Source organism: Micromys minutus (assembly GCF_963924665.1).
Source record: "Micromys minutus genome assembly, chromosome: 13".
NCBI lineage: Eukaryota > Metazoa > Chordata > Mammalia > Rodentia > Muridae > Micromys > Micromys minutus.
The window spans coordinates 36,301,359-36,323,261 of record NC_137982.1 but is presented as its reverse complement, the minus strand read 5'-3'; the positions used below and the strand labels follow the sequence as shown (position 1 = coordinate 36,323,261).

Genomic DNA, 21,903 nt, shown 5'->3' with positions numbered 1-21,903 from the left:
AAGCAGCCGTGGGTTTAGACAGTTGAATTTTTAAACTTCTGTATTTACTGAAAGTGCATATGGTGCTATATGGACAAAGAAATTGTACTGAAAGAAAAACATTTCTGCCTGCAGCACCTCATAGGCTCTCAGGAGAAAAGTGTGTGCAGCCACACCGTATACCTCTCACAAAGCCGGATTTGGCTCCACCGTCCTTCCCTTCCCAAAAATTCGATACGTATAAGGCACCATCAAAAAGTTTTTTCATTTGAAATTCCTCCTTTCAGCTGCAAATTAGAGGAGTGTAGAAAAGATGGTTAGCAACGTGACTTGAGTGATTTTTGAGAAGAAAATGAAACATAAACCCTGAACAAGGACAACAACAAAAAGAGAGTGAAATGAAACAACTCCTGTATGACAACTTGAGCAGATGTTGGTGTAGAATTTACGCGGATGGGAGCCTCCCTCCAGTCACTCACAGTTCATTTAAAGGCCAAGAACGCCCCCAAAATCTGTTTCTAATTTACAGAAATCTTTCGAAATTTGGCACGGTAGTCCAAAGTCCGTGAAAGGGTGGTGGGGTGGGGAGCAACTCATGTCCTGACTTCAGCTTCCAACTGGAAAACAGACTTACTTCTTTTCAACGCTTTTCACAGATACGGTGACCCACGCTGTGCAGTGAGAATCAGCTAACTTTCAGAAACATCTGGAAAAATGAAGGTTAGTGAGTGCTGTCTTGGGGACGACCACAGAGTAGAGGCTGCTTGAGCTGAGTTTGGTCAGTTTTCTATTCTTTAGAGAAGGTGGGGATTTGTGTGTTGAGTATAGTTTCCTGGTGTGTGTTAGGATTAGAAAATGGCTCTAAATATACTGTAGAAACATTTGTCTTAGCAGAACTGGAAAGTGTCCAGCAATTACTGCCAGATCAGTGGAAGACAATCAAAAGCTTTATGGGGAAGGAGAAGTAAGATCTAGGGTTAGACAAACTTTCTATTTCTTAGTAGAAACTTAGCCCAAACCTCGTTTTCTTTATCCTGTGTAGACATGGCTGAAAACTGTCTTTGGAGTGACTGCCTTGGCTGCACTTGCTCTGGTGGTGATAGGCATTGTCTTACGTCCCTCAAGAGGTAAGAGAATTTCTGATTCACTCAGTCTGCACTCGGTCTGCCTAGCATAGCCTGGAAAATGTACCAAAGTGTGAACTCAAATGGGTGAACATTTCCTAAGTGCCTATTTTCCAGACTAAGCCTGTTATTTCTCAGAAGACGTGTAAGTTCACAGTTATGTTTTGTGCAAGACCAGAAATACTGGAGATTTAAGGGTAGGAAGAGATTTACAGTGTTATTTCAGCAAGAGAAAAACCTGAGAGCTATTCTGTACCCCTCCCACCACCCCCAAAATACATGCAGAAGACAAGCTTTGATGGGCCTTGGATGGTAGTTTTAACTAGCATTGTTTTCTATTACTAGATTTGCCTGGTAGCAAGTAAAAATAATGAGTAAGAATAGAAAAGTTTAAAAAAGAACCTATGGAAGCTTTGAAATCACTAAATAGTGCTTCCAAAAGCTTTAAGGAAGATGTTCAGAATAGAAATATCAGGAATAGCCATATAGGAAAAGTAAAAGTCTTGCTCTATACACAGTAGCAATTAACTATTAAATTAGGAGGCTTGTTACAGTCAAGCAGGCATTATCAGGATAAGTTGGGGGGTTGTCTTATTTTTTATTTATTTTATTTGTATCTTATTAGTTTATTTTGTACAGAAAAGCTTAAGTTGGCGACAATGTCACTTGACTGAAACCTGGAAGATGTTATACACTGATTTTGAAACTAGTATTAATTTTAATATTATAAGTGGTTATAACCTAAGGCTTTGTTAGTCTGAAAATGCTTATGACAGCAACATGAGCTTCTAAAGCAAAGATATAACAGAACAGTGACAGAGCCTGAACCATAGGCTCTGGGAAGAACAAATGTTCAAAATTAATAAGAACTAGAAAACATCTGTGGTCAAAAGCGAACCAACACCAAACAACACCAGCCCGAGCCAGAGAACACACCAGTCCTGAATTCTCTGTTGCTTTTTAAAATTGAGACATATACAACATACCAAAAGTTGGAGAGTTCATAATGTCCATGGTCCTTTCACAGTTGAAAACTACAGAATAGCCCGAGGAAGGCAATGTCCTTGGGTCTGCACTTCGAATATTTATCTTGTATCCTCATGTCCTAAAACACAAGATGTACCTGGGCTATCAAGATGCATACTCCTATTTTCATTTCTTTTTCAAAATGATTAAGTTAGACTGTCACCTAAATGTCTTAAGGGACACAACCTCTTCAACCCAGATCTGCTGAGTACCTGGCGAGGTCTCTGACCCCTTTAATGCATTCTAGTAAAAATTCTGGCTTTTTCAGACACTCACCAGAGCTTGAAATTGATGTTTTGTTCCCTCAGAAGTTAACAGATTTTGGAATAAAAGTACATGCATTTTGCTGAGACGACCTTTTCTGTCCACAAGTGTTGCCCTTTGGACTTTGAAGCATATTTCCAATGAGAAGCATATTTATCCATTGCAAATAGCATATAAGGATAGATATTTGGGTCTATACTTACATTTATAGCTATAGACATTTGTGTAATTACATATAATCCCAATCTTTATCTTCTTTCCAAGTTTTTTATGAATAGCATACTCAAAAATATGTTATAAACTATATATAACATAAAAGTCCTGTGTTTTTTTATAACATAGATTTCTATTTTCAATGGAAAAGATAATTCTCTAAGTAATTTCCTGTTATTGTGAGATAATCAAATTAACCTCAAGATTAAATTTTTGTGTTCATTTACTTCTACTGAAGGAGTAAACAATGCTCAGGACTACTTTTTGGTCTGTAAAGACACTGTCTTTTCATTCTTACGGACACCTGCACACAGCACCGGAACAGTATCTAAGTGAGACCAGTGATTCCTCACTTTTCCAGTAGGTCTGGGGTCTGGTATGGCGACCTCCCCTTATGACCTCTGTTCTTTCTTCTCATGCACACGCCTTCACCATGTCCAAGCTAGGGATCAGGCCCACTCACTCACATTTCTCCCGTGGAGAAAATCTGACATGGGAAGTCAAGGAAAAGTAGGAAGGAACCAGAAAGGAGACATGAGCTGGGTAGACTCCTAAGCTACTTCATCAAAAATGCTACCACCTTACATTTGTTTCCTGTACCCTTGGCTTCCTGGTCCAGGAGCTAATGTAACAGAAGTCAAGAAATACTCATCCATTCCGAAATTTTAGTATCAGATCTCCCAAAATACCTCCTATCAGTTGCTGTTGCTGAAGTGAGAAAGCCCAGTAGTCTCAATTTCCCTTAGATAGGCAAACAAGAAATGATTTGTCACTCTGCACCCCAAAACACATGGCCACTGCCATTCTTACAGAGGAAGGTTTCCGTCACTCTCCACAGTGAAAAGAATAGAGTTGGGGTATAGGACCCTTTTTTCTAGCATGGAAGTCTACAAAGAATCAACCTTCACCTTAAAGAGGTTTGGGTGGGGGAGAGCAGACCTTATGATTAAGCAGAGATGTAGTAGTGGATGAGAATTCCCTGCTTATCTCACTTACATATTAAAAACAAATGTGTTTCAGCTCTTTCTAAACTATTTTATTTTAATTTTATCCAAACTGAAGACATCCAGAACTTGAAACCCAGCAGTTCCATGTGGCCCTTGGCTTCTGCCCCTCCACCTGACTCCCTTCCTTTTTCTGCCTCCATTTATTCTCTCTGTTAAGAATTTTCTTCCTTGGTATCACCCTTATAAAAATGGAACCAGGTAAAAAGTCAGCACAGTATCCTTCAGTTTCTCTTTATCTATCTTGATGCCAGTTTCTCAGATTTTCTTCCTTCAAGAGATTTACAAAGTTGATAAAAAACTAAAACCAGAACTAGAAAGTTCCAAAGGCCTTAGAATTAAAAAAATTTTTTTCTATAGCCTTCTTTGAGCTGTGATTTCCATTTTATGAATATCACCCTTTCCTTCTCTGTGTTTTTTTTTTTTCTTAATGGTACATTACTCTATGCAGTGATACACAAGCACTCAATACACGCTAGCTACAGTTTTGTACGTTTGTTTCTTTATTTTACATGTGTGTCTGTTTGTATGTATGTGGGCATGTTTGTACAGACGTCAAAGAGTAACTTATGCAGCTTGATTCTCTCTTTCTACCCCAGGGGTGCCTAAGACCAGACTCCAGTTGTCAGTCTTGCTGGCTGTCATCTTTACTCGCTGAGCCATCTCATTTTCCCAACTATGATTATTTTTTATTTCAAAATTTACTACACATGGTAGATACTCAAAAGAAATTGTGTCTACAACTCTCTCTCTATTTTCTTTCCCATCCTAATATGGGCATCTGTATGTGATAAAAGATTATTCAGAGACTTTTCTGTTTGATATATTAATTTTTTAAACATTTTCTCCTTAATTCTGGTTGTAGTGACTATTATTCCTGAGTGTAATCCGGCTACTGTAAGCATACTGCTTGGACCTAAAGCAATCAGTATTTGAGAGACGTGTGTGTGTGTGTGTGTGTGTGTGTGTGTGTGTGTATTAAAATGAAAAAGGGAGTTGTGAAGCTGAATGAGAGAAAGCAAAAGGACTCAGACCATGAGGAGTATTAGAGTCGTGGACTGTTACTCACATGACTTCTGAGGAAATGCATATCCTGTTGCTGGACCCTTGAACCACTCTCCTTTCTGCCTTTGCAATCCTTTCCTCTGTTGGCCATTGCTGTCAATTTGGCTTAATATGTTTTATGGAAATTTGCATTGAATATCATTTTTAAAGTTAGACTTCCCATAAAAAATTCAACGACACAGGCTGCTTTACAAATGCTTAAGTATTTGTCACAGTGGCTCCTTGGTTCCTAGTACTAAAAGTAGTCTGTTCTGGCCGACAGAACTTGAACAGAACTTTATTTTCTCACAGTTCTGAGGTTTGGAAGTCTAAGACCAAAGTGCCAACTTGTTTCTTTCTGCAGACTTCCTTTGGCTTGCAGGCCACTGTATCCTTGTTGGACCTTTCCTTTATGTGGGTTTGTCTCTGGTGTTGCTTCCTCTTCTTATAATAGCACCAATCTCCTGGATGAGAGCTCTGCCATTGTGTCATTGTGACATCACATAGCTGTAACCACATCCTTAAAGGACCTAAAAGCAGCAACACTGGGGTTGCCCTTCATCTTGGAGCCTTTCAAATATTGTATTGCATATGTATATGTTTTATTTATTTATTATTTATTTGTTCATTTTTTGGTGTGCATGTGTGTGTGTGTGAGAGAGAGAGAGAGACAGAGACAGAGACAGAGAGAGATACAGAGAGAGACAGAGAGAGACAGAGAGAGAGACAGAGAGAGAAAGGGGGGGGCTCTGTGTGGAGCTCAGAGTACAACTTCTAGGTCTTCCTTCCTTCTTCCCGTGTTGGTCCCAGGATAGAACTCAGGTTATCAGACTTGGAGGCAAGCACCTTTCTTGCTGAGTCATCTCACTAGCGTTCACATTGGCACTTTTTAGGGGCCATAATTCCATTCATAACAGCATAAGAAAAATTGATTAATAGCAGCTTCTTTGAGATGATGTCTGAACCGACAATTTAAGAACAAAAGGATAAAAGCTCATGGTAAGCCCTCATTACAGGGGAAATAAATTACAAAGTCCTTGACACAGGAATGTTTTTAGAAAGCTCATGAAACCAGAAAGAACTATGAATAGAGAACTATTTCAGTGAATTAGCAAAAAACATATAACTACACATAGAAAAAGATATTATATAAAAATGTATCACTATTAACATGTGACTCATTAGTAATAGCTACTCATGGGATCTATAATGTACTGCAGGTTTTGAATTCCTAAATATTTTAAATAGAAAAAGGATTAATATTTTATAAAAAAGAAAAATTTCAATGCTGTATTTAGAATTATTATTATTATCATCACTATAACTGTTATTACCCAGCAATTATTTTTGTAAAAATCAGCCTGATGTAATGCATCCATTTTGAAAAATGTGAATGTTTTCATGATTTGATTAGTATTAATATTTATAGCTGTGAAACAAACTCTTAAAGTTTATTTATTTGCTCTTACTTTGAAGGAGAAATGGGGAATTCTGAAAGGTTAAGGAAAAGAACTAGAAAGATCATGGACATGAAAGAATTTCTGAGAGGGATGTCTGTAAATCAAAGTTGTAGATCATATTTCTCTAATTGTTACTCTAAAACATAAAATGAATCAATTCTCTTTGAACATTGCCAAGTTCTCAATGATTTTATAAAGCTAGTCAAAAGCTTTAGATAATTATGAAATCCCAAGAAGTTTATCTGCTTCAGATTTCCCAAAAAAATTCTGGCACACCTTCTACAGGGACATCTAACCACAGGCATACCTCTAGAAGAACACTAATCAGGCTCCAAAGTTGAAGTTGAGGATATAAAAAATCAAGCCAGATTTTCTTTTTAAAGCCACACAAGGTCCAACTGGTCTACCACTTTTAAGTATAGTAGAAATCAACACTTAAGGTGTTGGTACAACTTAAGTACACTGGAAATCAACACAGTAGGTACAAAGTGAAATCGTATCTTTATATATCAACCAATCAAATACAAAATCTCCCCTTTTCTTAACACTCATAATACTCAAAGAGAAGAACATATTGCCTACATTTATATCCTTTTTAATCAAGTGAAATGATGTGACTCACTAGTACAACTCATATTCTTTATTGGCCTTTATTTCTATTAACAATTAGAATAACATTAAGATCTATAGCTATGCAATGAAGACATCATGTTACTAGCACAAAAAAAGGATATATGAATGTACAGCATAACATAGGACAGAAGCAAAGCTTTAGATGGAAGAAGGCTCCATGGGTAAGGCTCTTACCCCGAAGCCTGGCAATCCACATTTGATGTCCTGATGAAGACTTACATAAGAAACAGAGTGCAGTGGTTTGTACCTGTGTGCCCAGAACTCCTTCAAGGAGGGAGAGAATCATGTGAGAACTCACTGACCATGTATCTTGTTGCTGACAAACAGACAAGAGAAGATAGACTTCCAGAGATTACTCTTAAAAGTTTTCTGACTTTTACAAATGAATCATAAAAACCCCTGTTCTCTCTCTCTCTCTCTCTCTCTCTCTCTCTCTCTCTCTCTCTCTCTCTCTCTCTCTCTCTCACACACACACACACACACACACACACGCACACAGAAATAATGGTTAATTCATTTTCTAGGTAGCTTAACAAATCAGGTGTGACAAATATTAACAAAAACTTCAGTTGGAACAATTGAATGTTCATGTGAAAAATAATGGATTCTGCCCTTCACATCCTAAAAAAAAAAAAAAAAAAAAAAAAAAAAAAAAAAAAAAAAAAAAAAAAAAAAAACCTCGGGGAAAATCTAAGGTCCTTGGGCTGAGTAATAATTTCTAAACTATCAATACAACCTACTAAAGGCAAAACAGGTAGGTTGAAACTTTTCAAAAGCTAAACACAATTTAAGTTGCCAAGAATAGCATCACAATGGTGAAAAAGGCTGTTCACAAAATGGGAAGAGAAGTTTATGAAGAGTGTATTCAACAAACCAGTTGTGTTCAGGGTCTATAAAGACTTTTAGCAACCCATAAATAGGAGGGAAATAAGTGACTGAAAGTGTGTCTGAGTGTGTTCAGAGAAAATTAGCAAGTACCTAATAAGCATATAGATTGTGTGCAACATAATCTATCATTAGAAAACTGAGAATCAAAACCACAAAGAAATACCAACAAGGAAATAGCAGAAATGTAAGTCATCCATGGAGAAGCATTGTGCAGAAGAAAAACAGGAAAGCAGAGGAGAGGGAACCATAGCAATTGGACTTTTCAGTCCTGAGTGCTAAACAAAGACTAAGGAAAAAGTGGTCAGGGTCCCTCCCAACCATTCCAATAGAAGATTTGTAGAGGGCACACAGTACTACATATGGTGTAGAATCTGGTTAAGAAGCATGCAGATGATTTCATTTTATTTATTCTTTCTTTCCTTTTACTTTTTTTATATTTCCTCTTCTCCTTCTCGCCCCCTCTCTCTTCATTTATCTCTGTGTGCAAACGAGTGACCACTCTACTATCAAGATATACCTCTAGCTCAATGTTAAGTGAAGATGTTGAGCTTCACAGACAGGACTGGAGTGTATAGAAGTGGGGTTTGAGTTTGCTGGTGGTCCTAGGGGTGGGTCCCCCCAAATATGTATTATCCTCAAAGAATGAAATAATTTCTGAATGTAGCTATTCACAATAAAGGAGCTATTCACAATCTCAGCAGAAGTTAGAAGTGCCACTGCAGGAGACTGACACTTAAAATAGACAAGGATGTTTTCCTGTTTATGAATCCCCCACAAGCCTCTTGTATTCCTGCTTAGACTATGCTGATCATGTCTAATAATCTTTACGGATGTTTACAATGGGAAAGCCCGATGCTCCCTTTGAATGCCTTGTTATTCAGTATAGGTGCTACCTTCTGCGATGAAGAGCTACTCCATCGTTCACCAGTCAGTAAGTGCTCTAAACTAGAAAGCTCTTTGCTCACTAACAGCTCAGATTCCTTCCTTTTCTTTTCAGCTGTGCGTTTGGAGCATAACTATTCTATGTCTTGTGTGTTATTTGGTTCTTGTTCTAATTTTTACATTTGTAATTGTTTTACTGCAAGTGTGCTTTCATGTGAAACTATAATGGTAAAGTACTCAGCCTCTATAATCAGATGAATTTAAGGTCCACATTTGCAATGCTTTAAACATGTTGGTTGGCCTCTCTAGTTTTTAATTCCTAACTTGCCAATAGTGTTCACAACAGTATACATCTCAGAGGGGCGCTATGAAGACTTAATATGCACATGTGTGAGAAGGCTTGCAACTTGTAAAACTTAGTAAGCTGTAACATATCCTGTTCCTGACAGAAAACTGCTTCAGAGTCTTTTTCGAAGTTGTCGGTCTTGAGTCATATTTGATTTTAAATAACTTTAAGTACGATTTTCACTCAGCTATTTCCTGAACGTATTCATTTGGGCCTGCTCCAGAAATATGCATGACCTATGTGATGCTTAAAATAGAGCCTCCATTAAAACAGACTCTTCCCAAAGCTGGAAATAGGATGGGAACAGTGTTCTGGGGTCACTCAGCCTCCATCCAGTGGCCTGGTGGCATCTACTCGTTCATGAAACTGAGAACAAAAAGATCTGCCCGTCATTGTGTGCCTACTTAATATGGCCCACTCCTCCACACGTTTCCTAACAAATGTGAGCATAAAGCTCGGCTGTTTCTACTCTGATAAACACTCTCAATCTTTTAGGATTAGTCAATTAAACGGCAGACACAGGCTCATAAAGACACAAAGTTTTTAGAAAGAAACAGGGCGACAGCGGCTCATTACTTGCTTCTGAATCATTTCACGACTCGTAATTTCTCAGATCCATAATTGAGCTAACTTTCAGCTCCGCTTAATATGTTGAAAACTCAAATAATTGAAGTGTGGCTAATTAGGGCATTTAAGTGCTGTCTGAGTAACCATGCTAAAGATGGGCCAAACTGAACTTAACGACACAGCCGAGGATGAAGTGTTAAGTGGGCAAGTATCAGTTGTGTAGAGCAGACAGACAGACTTTGGCAGTTGCCATGTATTTCCTCTAAGCCAACAGAGTTTGAAACCACAATGCAAAGCCTCTATTCTAAAAACCATCCAATCATTGTATTCCAGCACCAGTCATTGTTGGGAAGATGATTACAAAATCCGTTTATTCATCTAACCATTTGAATAATGAAATATTTTAATACAGCAGTGATCAAAACTTTTGTTTAGTATGTTTATTTTCATATGTATTTTATACTGTTTTACACATGAGAGCACATCTATAAAGTGCTTTATGCCTGAAGGAAATCCCGCTGTAGGCAATGCACAGAATCATTGCACAGGAACATAAATGTTGAAAGAGATCATTCACATTTCCTCAGAACTATGATCACAATTTATTCTAGTAGAAGCTATTCTCCAACAACCTGTAGATTTCTATAGAGCCTTACCAGCTCCCAGGAATTTATGGTTAGGAGGCAGAGCTAATGAGTTACAGAGAGATACATTGAATAAAGCAGATTTAGTAAAGCAGGTCAGAATTATCCAAAAGCATGGAAAACATTAACAACTACCAGACATCAGACAAAATCAATCAGTTAGTCTTGAACTGCTCCTTAACTAACATGTCACACTTAGGATTGTAAAGAAAACTAGTACCAATTTTCCAAAGGATTGCTAAAACCCAGACATTTTCTCTTTAGTATCATTATTGGTCACCTGGTGTTTATTGGATTTCTCGGGAATATGCTCAGGGTTTGCTGTTCTCTTTTGAAATCTCAAAATTACACAATACAGAAAAGTTGTGCTCAATAGAATTTTTAATATGATTTTCTAGTTAGTCACTTATGTATACGGACACATAGTAGTTGTAAATGCCAACAATCTATTTAGAGAACTTGGCAAATGTTGTATTATGGCTCAGAATACCAGGAAAGTGTTTAAATAGCATTAATCACATTCCTAATTGCCATGAGAACAGCACTTAGCACCAACAAGCATGATGTACAACATATATGTGTGCAGATACAGGATAAGGCTCATGGCACAGCCTGGGGTCGTAACATCATTTATAACATCATGGTATCTTTGTAGGCCAAGAGTATGTGAAGTGTACTTTGACTCTGTGCACAATAACCTCAGCTTGAATTCATGCACAGAGCTATGTTTTAGTTCATGATTAACAATTACACAAACATTTGGTAAACATTGATCTAAATAAATTTTGGAAGGCCTGGCTAGAGGGTTCAGAGGGTAAGATATTTACTTTATAAAATTGAGGATCAAAGTCTGGATTCCTAAAACCCACATGAAGGTGGCAAACATTTGCAATCTCAGTGTTGTAGAGTAGAGGCAGATAGAGGGGACTTGACAGGCAGAGCAGCAAGCTCAGGTTCTCCGAGAAACCCTTTCTCAGTAAATAAAACAGAAGATAAAGGAAAACATCAGCTTCAATTTCTGGCATCCACATGTGCACACACATGCATGCTCACATACAGGCACACACACAAAGTGCACATAGAGAGTGACATGCACGTGAAAGGGGGTAGATGATTTAAATACTACTGCTGGGCTGAGAAGACAGCCATGCTGCCTCTGTGCAATCATGGAGACCTGAGCTCAAATCCTCAAATTTCATATGAAAAACAAAATAATAAAAGGCCAGATGTGGCTTGTGTGCCTGCAGCACTGGTTTTGCTGAGGGTAAGATGGGAGTTGTGTTGTAGATGGTGTGACAGAATGGTTACTGGACCTTTCTGGTGGACAGCTTAGCTTTAGTATTAGAGAGAGGCAGAGAGACAGACAGAAAGACACACACACACACACACACGAGAAAGAGAGAGAGAGAGAGAGAGAGAGAGAGAGAGAGGAGAGGCAAACAGACAAACAGAGACAAACAGAGAGAGAAATAGAAAGACCAAAACAGAATTGGAAGCAAGGTGAGGCTATGTTATGCTTAATGCTTTGCTAATAAAGGACATGAGGGTTCACATCCTAAATATTTTGTAAATCTCCCCAACAGTGCCAGATGCTGAGGACCAAGCATTCAAATACTTGAGCCTTGTAGGGAACATTTTTTTTTAACTACAAAAGCAATCAAACCCATGGTCACATTAAATCTGTGGCTCACCTGCACACCTGTGAACACTTGTGGGAATACAGGAAGACATTAAAATAGCCTAGACTGTTACTGTTCACTTAACAACTTAGTTGTGGTCGCAGGGCGTGCATGAACTAGACCGAGTCTCACATTTCCCAGTGCAATCTAGTGCAGCTCCATGGAATCATCAGAGTCTTCTATTTTTATGTGAGTAAGCTAGGGCTTAGGAGATTCACCCAAGTAATATAGACAACTAGTGAAAGAATACATACCCATTCACTCACTCTTATATGCCTCTATTCTTCCTTCCTTTCTTATGTCTACTTATTCAATGAGTGCCTATTAAATGTCTGTATTTGCTAGACACCAAAGATATGATGAGAAATGAAATAAGGTGGGGTCTTCAGGTTTGTGCCAATGGTTTGGGTTGCATAGGAATTACAGAGTCATTAATAAAAGTCATCCAAATGCACCGATAAATAATTTCAAAGACAACTTTTCTAAAATAAACTAGTATATGCTTTGCAATTGTGACAACACAACCTGATTTGAACGAGAGGGTCAGGGAGGGATTCTCAGAGGTAAAAGAATGAAATTAAACATTGAAGCCTAAATGGAAATCTTAAGGCAAGAACGGATAGTAGAAAGAGGCACAGAAGGCCTCCAAAGAGACAGGGGTGTTGTGTGGTTTTTTAAAGGAGAAAGGTTCCCCATAGTCCCCTGCATTTGGATGTATATTCCCCAGTAGGTGGTGCTGTTGAGGCAGTTTAGATGGTGTAGCCTTGCTGGAGGAAACATGTCATGGGGGATGGGCTTTGACATTAAAGCCTCATGTGACTTTCAGTTTTCTCTCTCTTCATTTAAAGGTGTGAGGTCTCAACTACCTGGTCCTGTTGCTATCCTGTAACTTGTTGACATTCCTTACCGCTAAAAATGTGCTCTTAACCCCTTTGGAATCATAAAACCTGTCTTCCCTAAATTGCCTTGGTCAGAGTAGTCAATCTCAGCAACGGAAAAGTAATGATCACAGGTGTTTATCGGCTAGAAAGAAAGCACAGCTTGTTCTGGGTCAAGAAAATAATGAGGGAAGAGCAGGAAAGACTGGTGTGAGAGGTTGTCCTAGACCTGCCAGAACCTGTAGTCCATGTTTAGAATTTTATCTTTATAATGAGAGTCATGGCAAGCTATGCAAGACAGCAGAAGGATAATATTATGGTTCTCATCTTTAACAGTTTTATTTTCACCTGGGTGAATGCCAGACTCATAAATGCTATTTTGAGGCATTGGGCTTTCCAGTAACTTTGAAGCTCTAAGTGGTGGCCTGGAGAGGGAGGAGGTGGGAGGCAGAGAGGACAGGAGCAGGTCCATGAAGGGACATGGGGAGGGCATTGTCTTGTTGCCCATCTGGCTTAACTTGGCTGTCTTATGGCTCTCTAATGAGCTTCTCAGGACAAAATAAAGCCATGCTAAAAAGATATAACTGCCTAGAAGGGTTCGCATGTAAAAGACTTCCACATGTGGTTTGTGAGCTCTATAAGGTTAACCTCACCACGAATATACATAAAATTTTATGATACTTAATGTGGTTCGCCTTGTCCATCTGGTTCCTTATTGTGAAAGTGTGTATCAGGACTAAGAAAGTTGTCTGAATTAGCGACAGCCCGTCTTAAAATTTCAGAGGGTAAGAATTCCGGCTGATCTCACTCAAACTAGTGGGCTTCTTAAAATGTATTCTTAAGAAATGAATAGAACACCAAGGCAAACTTTGCAAGTGAGGAAATGTGGTCCAGTACAGAGAAGGACTCGGGAAGCTCGGCACTGCATCTGAGCCTGGCTGTTAGAATCACTTCTGTAAGGTCCCAAGTTGCTGGGACTTTACCTCCTGTCCTAGAGTTGGTGGATTTATTTTACAGCTGGAAGAAAGTGTCCCGGCCATTCTACAATCTTCACCTTCCTTTACGCTATCCCCTCCCCACCAAGTTGCCCATGACTGTCAGCAAAACCAGTGTCTATTCAGGAATTAAACAGGCACTTTGCAATGGCAAAGAGTCTACCATTACCTGAGGATGAGCAGATAAAGAACAAATTTAGAATTTAATTGGGCAATTACCCTTGTTGCTAATTATATGTTTCTTCTTCCCTCTCAGTTTACAGCCATGAAGGAAAGACAAGGAGATCTCTTATCCTGAAGGATATTTTAAATGGAACATTCTCATATAAAACATATTTTCCAAACTGGATTTCAGGTAAATGGATCATTTCTTCTGGGAGTTTGTAAAATATGTATTCTTTTCTTGTCAGTGCTAAGGGTGCTGTTCACTAATTGAAACGAGCAAAGAGATACATTATAAAAGATATTCATGGTTGCTGGTTATGCCAACATTTATTCTGGGCTTGCACAATTGGTATGAAGCTACCGTGAGTCTTAGCAGGAAAGCAGACGTGAGGAGTGGTGTGTAGGAATGTTGTCGGTGAGTGACATTGCTCTTGGGAGTGACAAACAGGTCCTCATTTAGGGGAATCCAAGAGAATTTTACCCAATAGGAAGACCCATCATCATTTTTAACAATCCAAATACAAGACAGTTAAAATACCTTTAAGGGTTATGGAACTGATACTTACAGTTCTTGTAATTGGAGCGTGGTCAAAGAAATGGTAAGGTTAAGGCAATGGCATTATACTTGTGTATATAAAGTGTCATTTACCAAGAGAGAGCACTGCCATTTTTTATTTTAAAAAAGAAAATTTATGTGAAGTATTTGTTGTGCCAAATCAAAACAAAGGCCAGATACATTTATTTTCATTATTGTAAAAAGAAACTCACCCTTTTAAACTAAGTTTGTTCCCTTTGTAGCTCAGACAAAATAAAATTTTATTTATGATCACCCTGAATCAGGTAGAACAGGGCTGCTCTAGCAAATGTGCTATCTTTATGAAATTCAGAAGGAGCACATTCTCTTCCCTCCTATCATCTCTGTGCTGGACAGGGAGGAAGAGAAGGTACACCTGTGGAGCAGAGGGGTTCTTCTGAGGTAAATATCTTCTTTAAGAGCAATCACTTTATGTTTTGCTTTCTTTTGTATTTAAAGAACAAGAATATCTTCACCAGTCTGAGGATGATAACATAGTACTTTATAATATTGAAACAAGAGAATCGTATATCATTTTGAGTAATAGCACCATGGTATGTATCAGCATCGTCTGACTCCCTCAAAAACCTTTGCAAGTACCCCACTGACCCAAGACCACATTTATTTCTTAACGGTGATCTGGATACAACCCATCTTCCTACCTCCATTGCCAGTGCCTTCTTCTAGACACACCAAGCCACTGCCCTCTTCTTTTCTTCTATTCCATAATATCTCACCCCCCATGTGTAAATATATCGCATAAGATATAAATTAGGAACTGAGAGTCAAGGGAACTGTGATTCAACCCCTGTCATTAGAGTGAAACTCTGAGTAAACTTGTTATGCCTTGGTTTCTCCTACTACAAAATGACACCAATAATACATTTTAGGTTAGCAAAATAATTAAACCAACTAAGATTGTAAAGGTGATTCCTTAACATAGAATAAATGCCCAATAAAGAGTAGCTGTTTGATCCATGCTGCTCTCTCTTCCTGGGTTTGCAAGCCTCTTACATCTCTACCCTTAAAGGCCTACTAATCTTCCAAACTGAGCTTAAAGGACAGCCCTGTAGTCTCTGTAACCAACCATGCCCTCTTTCAATGCCATCACCCTCAATTTGTGCTTTTATAACTTGTTAATTTTCTCTGTCACTCATATGCAAGATTTAATATTATATGCTTTGGAAATTGTTTTTTTTTTTTTTTACTATATCCTCCATATTGTCTAGTAATTTCCCTCCTATACACTAGGCATGGCATCTACGTTTTAAAATTACACTGAAAATGTATGTGAGCCTATCAATGATGCAATATCACTTTAGAATGAAAAAGTTATGATGGGTATTTTTTTTCTATGTTCTAATCAACTTCTTCATATTTCAGAAAAGTGTGAATGCTACAGATTATGGCTTGTCACCTGATCGGCAATTTGTATATCTAGAAAGTGATTATTCAAAGGTATCAACTATTAATTTTGATAAATGCATTTATAATTATTTCTCCCATTAATATACAGATTAGTATATTAAAATTTAAATTTGTGTAAGAAATTTTAAATGAAGGTAGAAGAGGCTCCTACCAGTAGAAGTCTATATCTATCTCTAAATTTGCAAAAAAATCAATAAATGCATAAAACATAGCTGAAACCCACACAATAATTTAACATACTATTTTTTCAGTCTGAATATCTGCTAATTCTCAAATAGCAGAAAATACTTTTTTTCTAAGGTAAGGAAATTTTATTTTGGAATACTGATATGCATCAAAAACAGAAGAATTTTGCTGGTAATTTGAGAACTCTTGACACCATAACACATTGGTTAATTCTTGATCAGTTTAGCCCACCCAAACTATACTGCTATTTTAAACAGAAGAATCAATGTATAGCATATTAAGTCATATAATCAAACAGGTGCATACAGTCAATATACCAGAGAGCTCAGACTGTATATTTGAAAGTCCAGTACTTCAGTGTGACTGATATTTATGAATAAATGGTAGATAACTGACAATTATTTTATGTCTCCCTCTCTGTGTGTCAAAAGCACAATGTGACCTACTTACTTCCAAATTAAAATTTTAGTAGCTCTTTTGAAATTATGAAACTTTGGACTATACTTTTCAGGTCTTCCCTGAGACGAAGTTTCCTAGTAAGCTTTCCTTCTTATTGGAAATGGTAGAGTCATTCTGACCTCTACCAGGATGCTCAGGCAGGAACTTATTCTCCAGTAGTTCAGGTCCTTGGGACTTAAATCCTTAGATATATGCATTTTCACATAGTGGACCATATCAAGGGATCGAAAACCCATTAAGAAAAAGAATCCAAAGCAATGCTTGCGTTATTCAGTGAACCCAGCACATACTCAGAGAGATAAAAGGTGGCTTTGTTCAGGAGGATTATTAAGATTAATGTTCATATTTATTCTCCAAGTTCTACTATATATGTATATCCAAAGAAAGGAAGACATTTTGTAACAGGTTATAGTGTGAAATTTACATTGACCAATTTAAAAGAGTAGTATCCATTCTGAAGACGAAGTGTGTCAAAGATGAGCTTTTTATACTACTACATATACAAAGTCAAAAATGACTTTGGGTATGTCTTTTAAGGAAATGAAATTTAGATAACACGAAGGTGCCCTTGGGACCTGGGCAAACAACGCAAAACTGTACAGTAGGCATGCATGAAGCCCTGATTTGCACTGAAACATGTCTGCCCTAGAGCCCAGTGAGGATCTATCACTGCACATTATTTTCTGAATGAGCTTTTAAAGCTTTGTCCTCTGTTTTTGCCCCTCTTCCTAACAGCTCTGGCGATATTCATACACAGCAACATACCACATCTACGACCTTCAGAATGGGTAAAATACCATCATTATGTTAATGTAGCTTACTTCTAAGACTTCTGGCTCTGATTTGGGTTTAAGACTACATGATCTTGTTACTGATAGTATGTATTTTGAAATATGTGTTAATCCACAGAACAGGATAACCTTCTTATGACTTATTCACCTCTTTATTTAACAAGTATTATGTATTTTATATACAAAAGATCTTTAAACTTTCTAATTTCAAATAGAAAAATATAGATGTGCTATTTGTGGAAATAAACACATGTAGCAATTTTTAAATGCATGGGAATGTGACTATTTTAAGGAGGGAACCCACTGCATTACAAATATGCAGGAAAGGAGGTAAGTGGACAGCCATTATCAGGAAAGGTGTGCCACTCAATGATTTAAAACTGATGGTTTTTTAAAATGACAAAGTGTTTTCTATAATTCTTAAAGTGTTAAATAACTCTTAATTAAAGAAGGAACGGTTGACATTTATATATTATTTTTATGTAAATTTCAATTCCATGAAATAGTTAACAGTTAAAAGGGAAAAAAGATGGGTGTATAGCTTCCAGCTAGAGAATATGGTGTTAAAGACAATATGCAAATATTTCACTTCAACTGATGGTGGGGGGGGGGAACTACCTCCAGGGGAGGATGGATAACATTGAAAAGGAGTAGAGAACTGAAAACAGAGGGCAACCATGACTAGGCAACCATTAAAAGAAGTTTTTATGACAAAAGGAATCCCCAGAAGGATTTTACAGGAAATGGCATGATCAGATTTGTACTTTAGAGAACTTACTCTGGCTAATTGAGGAGATGGATTAGTGCAGTTACTCATCTTAATCTGATACCCTCTTTGCTGTTATATAAAAAGTAAGAATAATTACATGGCTTGCAGAGGTATTTAAAAGCCTCTTCTGGTCTACTGCCACCTTTGTCATGCAAAGGACAAGACATTGTTTTTTGGTCATCTACTTATTTTAAATATTCAGGGAGGAAATAAGACCTGCTTTCTAAAAACGTAGTCTCAGTTGATCTAATGTATCTGGAGTCTCTTTTCTGTTTCAATACCACCATTAAGCAAGAAGTATTCACAGAGAGCTCTATAGTCTGAAAAGCACATATAGAAAAATGCAAATGAGCTGTAGGAACCAAGCCTACTCCTAAGAACCCCCTTCAGTCTGCCAAGATGGGAATTGGAGCCTTGCAGAACAGTTTGGTTCCGGCTTTCATTGTGTCCTCTTTTTGTACCATTTAAAAATTCTCGGTGTTGAAGTTCACCAAATTGAAAAGTACCCAAATAAAAATATTCCCAGTACAAATAACGCTTATTAGTTTCTTAACAAAGGCTTAGACATGATTTCTGTCTTGCAACTGTGTTACCCATTTAGCATTTCTGTAGTAAAGCTAAGTCAAACCGCTGCATTGTTGTTGTTGTTTATTTGTAAATCTATGTGTGTGTGTGTGTGTGTGTGTGTGTGTGTGTGTCTCCTGCTTTTTTTTCACAACTACTTAATTTCCAGATATTTTCGTCCAGGTAAAACAATATCATTTTAATTGGAGATTAAAAATTGTTTGAAAGTCAAGTTTTGATTAAATACCACTACTCCTACTTGTCTAACTCTGAAGATTATTAAAAATCTCTAACCAAAAAGCTATTTGCAACTGATACCCACCACACAGGAGAAATCAATTTTCTCTGGTAGAGTATCCTTGGGGTTTATCAGCCACACCGAAGGCCAGGCCTTATATCCAAGAATAGTTGAATAACATAAAACGAATTCCATAGTTTTTGATGTTATTGTACAATTTTTGTCTTATTTGTTAATTTTTATTTTTGTTGTTGTGCTTTTTTCAGAGAGAGAGAGAGAGAGAGAGAGAGAGAGAGAGAGAGAGAGAGAGAGAGATACATCAAGTATCAAATTGGGTGCATAGGGAGGTAGAAAGTATCTAGGGGAAAGTATGTTCAAAACACATTGTATGAAAAAATTAGTAAAAATAATGGAAAGTCTAACACAAAGTAATGAAGATAGTTCTGGTTTAGGCAAGGTGGGAATTTGTAGATGACAATTTTTTTTTTTTTATAATACATCCCCTATGTCCTTCTTTTATGGCATTAGTGACTACTCATAAAACCCAAAAATGGCAGCTCAGATGGTCTACCATAAAGTCGTAAAGAGATGTGCAGTTGGATTTGTAGACTGCCATGGTTTAACCTCATTGCATAGTTTAATTGTCGCCCATGAAGTAGTCCATGAAGAAATCGTAGGCAGCGTTACAATGTCAACCAAAAGTAACACTAGAACATTAACTTGATACAGAACTCTAAACTAGGTAAAGAATGTCTTCTGCCTCCTTACCTTTCCTAGACCTTACATATCCGTTGTACCCTTGCCTTCCTCTGCCTGGTGCTCACGTGTTGCCATAGGACTGCCAGGATTCCCATTGTAATGCAGCTCCATAATCTCCTTCCTCTGAATGCATCGCCCTTCTTGTCTTTTTTTTTTTGCCTCATTGCTAGGTATTGCTCTGGGTGACATAATAAATTCAATAGCTGTAAAGTGTATTATTCCAGGTCTTCCCAGGTGTCCAGGTATGAGGGAACAAGCAAAGCAGAACCAACAAACAAGGGCCTCAAGGTGCAGAAGCTGTTAGCACAAATGAATGGGGTCTTTTAAAAATATCTTCCAGTTGGTCTTAGGAGTCGCTATTGCTTTGCGGTCTCACAAAAACAGTCTTGATAAGAGTACTAAGATGATTTTTAAGCGGTGGACCTTTCAGCCTGGCAACTTATGGTTCTTTGGTACATAAACATTTGATATGTTCTCCTTGAAAAGCTGGGAGAAATCCACAATGCAATTCCACCGGCTAAAGCTCGCAGTGGGGCGCTAAACATCAAAGTGAGATTTTTGGCCAATAGGATATCTGAAATTTCCCCATGGGTGGAGAACTTTGCAAGCTTAAGGCACACTGCCCAGTATACGGTCTGTTTTTCAGTTTAGCTTGAGATCAGATGTTCCTTTCCTTTTCTGATTTCAAGTCAGATCCCTGGGGAGATTGTCAAATGGCATCTTATTTTCAAAAATTTGAAATTCATATGCATTCACAGAGATGGGGGGTTGTGAATGAGAATGTGGAAGAGCACATATTAAACTGGAGCACAATTATAGAAACTCAGAGCTGGAAGGCACGTCAGCGACCATCTTAGTCTGGTGTGTGCAAATTTTACAATCTCAGGGGTTAAATGATTTGAGCTTTATTTGGGGTCTGCCCAAAAACTAGCACCGCAATTTTAGTAGTTCTCATCTCTCTGTGTCTCATGGTTGTCTCCGATAAGACAGTGGGGCTCTATTAGATAACTTCCAGATGACCCAGTCTGGAGATGTGTTACCCATTTGTTTCACTGTGAAGGTCTGAAAACAGGGAAGTAAGGTGACTTAAACCAACACTGAGCGGATGGCAGCTGTTCACTGTGTATGGCTTCGGTGCCTTATTCCCGTGTATTCCTCTTTTGATCTTGTAGAACTGAGGATGTTTCATATAGATGTCCTTAATTTTAATGGCTTGTTTACTTATTCTGTTTATGAAGTTATTTTTTTTTTATATTGAACACCAAGAGTTGTTGGCTTTACATATTTACATTTTTCTTTCTTTCTTTCTAGGGAATTTGTAAGGGAATACGAGCTCCCTCCTCAAATTCAGTATATATGCTGGTCTCCTGTTGGGAGTAAATTAGTAAGTATTTAAATTATAGAAGTGTTTAACTATTTAAATAAAAGAGGAGTCATTTGATTTTGGCCTTTGTTAAATTTCCCAGCCTAAAAGGAGAGAGAGAGAGAGAGAGAGAGAGAGAGAGAGAGAGAGAGAGAGAGAGAGAGAGACAGAGACATATCATGACTATTTCAGTGGCTAAAAACGGGAAGAGTTTGGATAAATTGAAACCCGTTTGAGAATTCCGCAACATCTCAAGCTCATGGATAGACTTCTTTAAATATCGCAGTCAAAAACTTTATCCTTATACTCAGCCAGAATGCGTTGTGCCAGAAAACTCAGGAAAAATATGGTTTTCACAAGTTTCCCAGACTAGCTTCAGACAACATGAAATTTTGTCTAAGCTCTTATTTAAGGACTCTAAATAAAGATTAGATCTGGCTAGCTATTAATATTCAGGGGTTTATTTGACTACCTGTCAATATGCACAATTACTGATTGCATCATAAAATAGCTATATTGCAGTAGAAATTAATTCTTATTTGATGCAGATTTTTAATATCACAAATAATGTTAATGTGGGTTGATTATATTTTTAACCTATCAAATTATTTTAGTTGTGAATCCTTTAACATCTGAATTACCAGCCCTTTAAAAGACAGTTGGCAAATAATTAAATATACTATTTTACTGTATTTATTAGGGAAATTTACCTTGTTGAGTAATTTTCTACCATTTCTAGGCATATGTCTATCAAAACAATATTTATTTGAAACAAAGACCAGGAGATCCACCTTTTCAAATAACTTACACTGGAAGAGAAAATAAAATATTTAATGGAATTCCAGACTGGGTTTATGAAGGTAAGGTATATTTTTTTTCGACTGCTGATATATTAGACTTATAACTGAAAATGGTTTTACATACTCAGTAAAAATGAGTTGAATGGAATTTTTTTAATGAGCTGGTTGTCCCTCTGAAAAT

At 37.5% G+C, this 21,903-nt stretch overlaps 1 protein-coding gene across 1 annotated transcript in view; it reads left to right on the top strand.

Moving 5' to 3' along the window:
• Positions 1–577: 577 nt before the first annotated feature.
• Positions 578–21,903, top strand: part of FAP (fibroblast activation protein alpha) — a 66,113-nt gene continuing 44,787 nt past the window's right edge. Inside the window, exons 1-8 of the mRNA XM_080928183.1 lie at positions 578–699; positions 1,022–1,106; positions 13,883–13,981; positions 14,825–14,919; positions 15,749–15,823; positions 17,174–17,226; positions 20,871–20,943; positions 21,662–21,782. Coding sequence (XP_080784309.1) covers positions 694–699; positions 1,022–1,106; positions 13,883–13,981; positions 14,825–14,919; positions 15,749–15,823; positions 17,174–17,226; positions 20,871–20,943; positions 21,662–21,782 — 607 coding nt within the window. The 5' untranslated portion in view covers positions 578–693. The remainder of the gene's footprint in view (positions 700–1,021; positions 1,107–13,882; positions 13,982–14,824; positions 14,920–15,748; positions 15,824–17,173; positions 17,227–20,870; positions 20,944–21,661; positions 21,783–21,903) is intronic.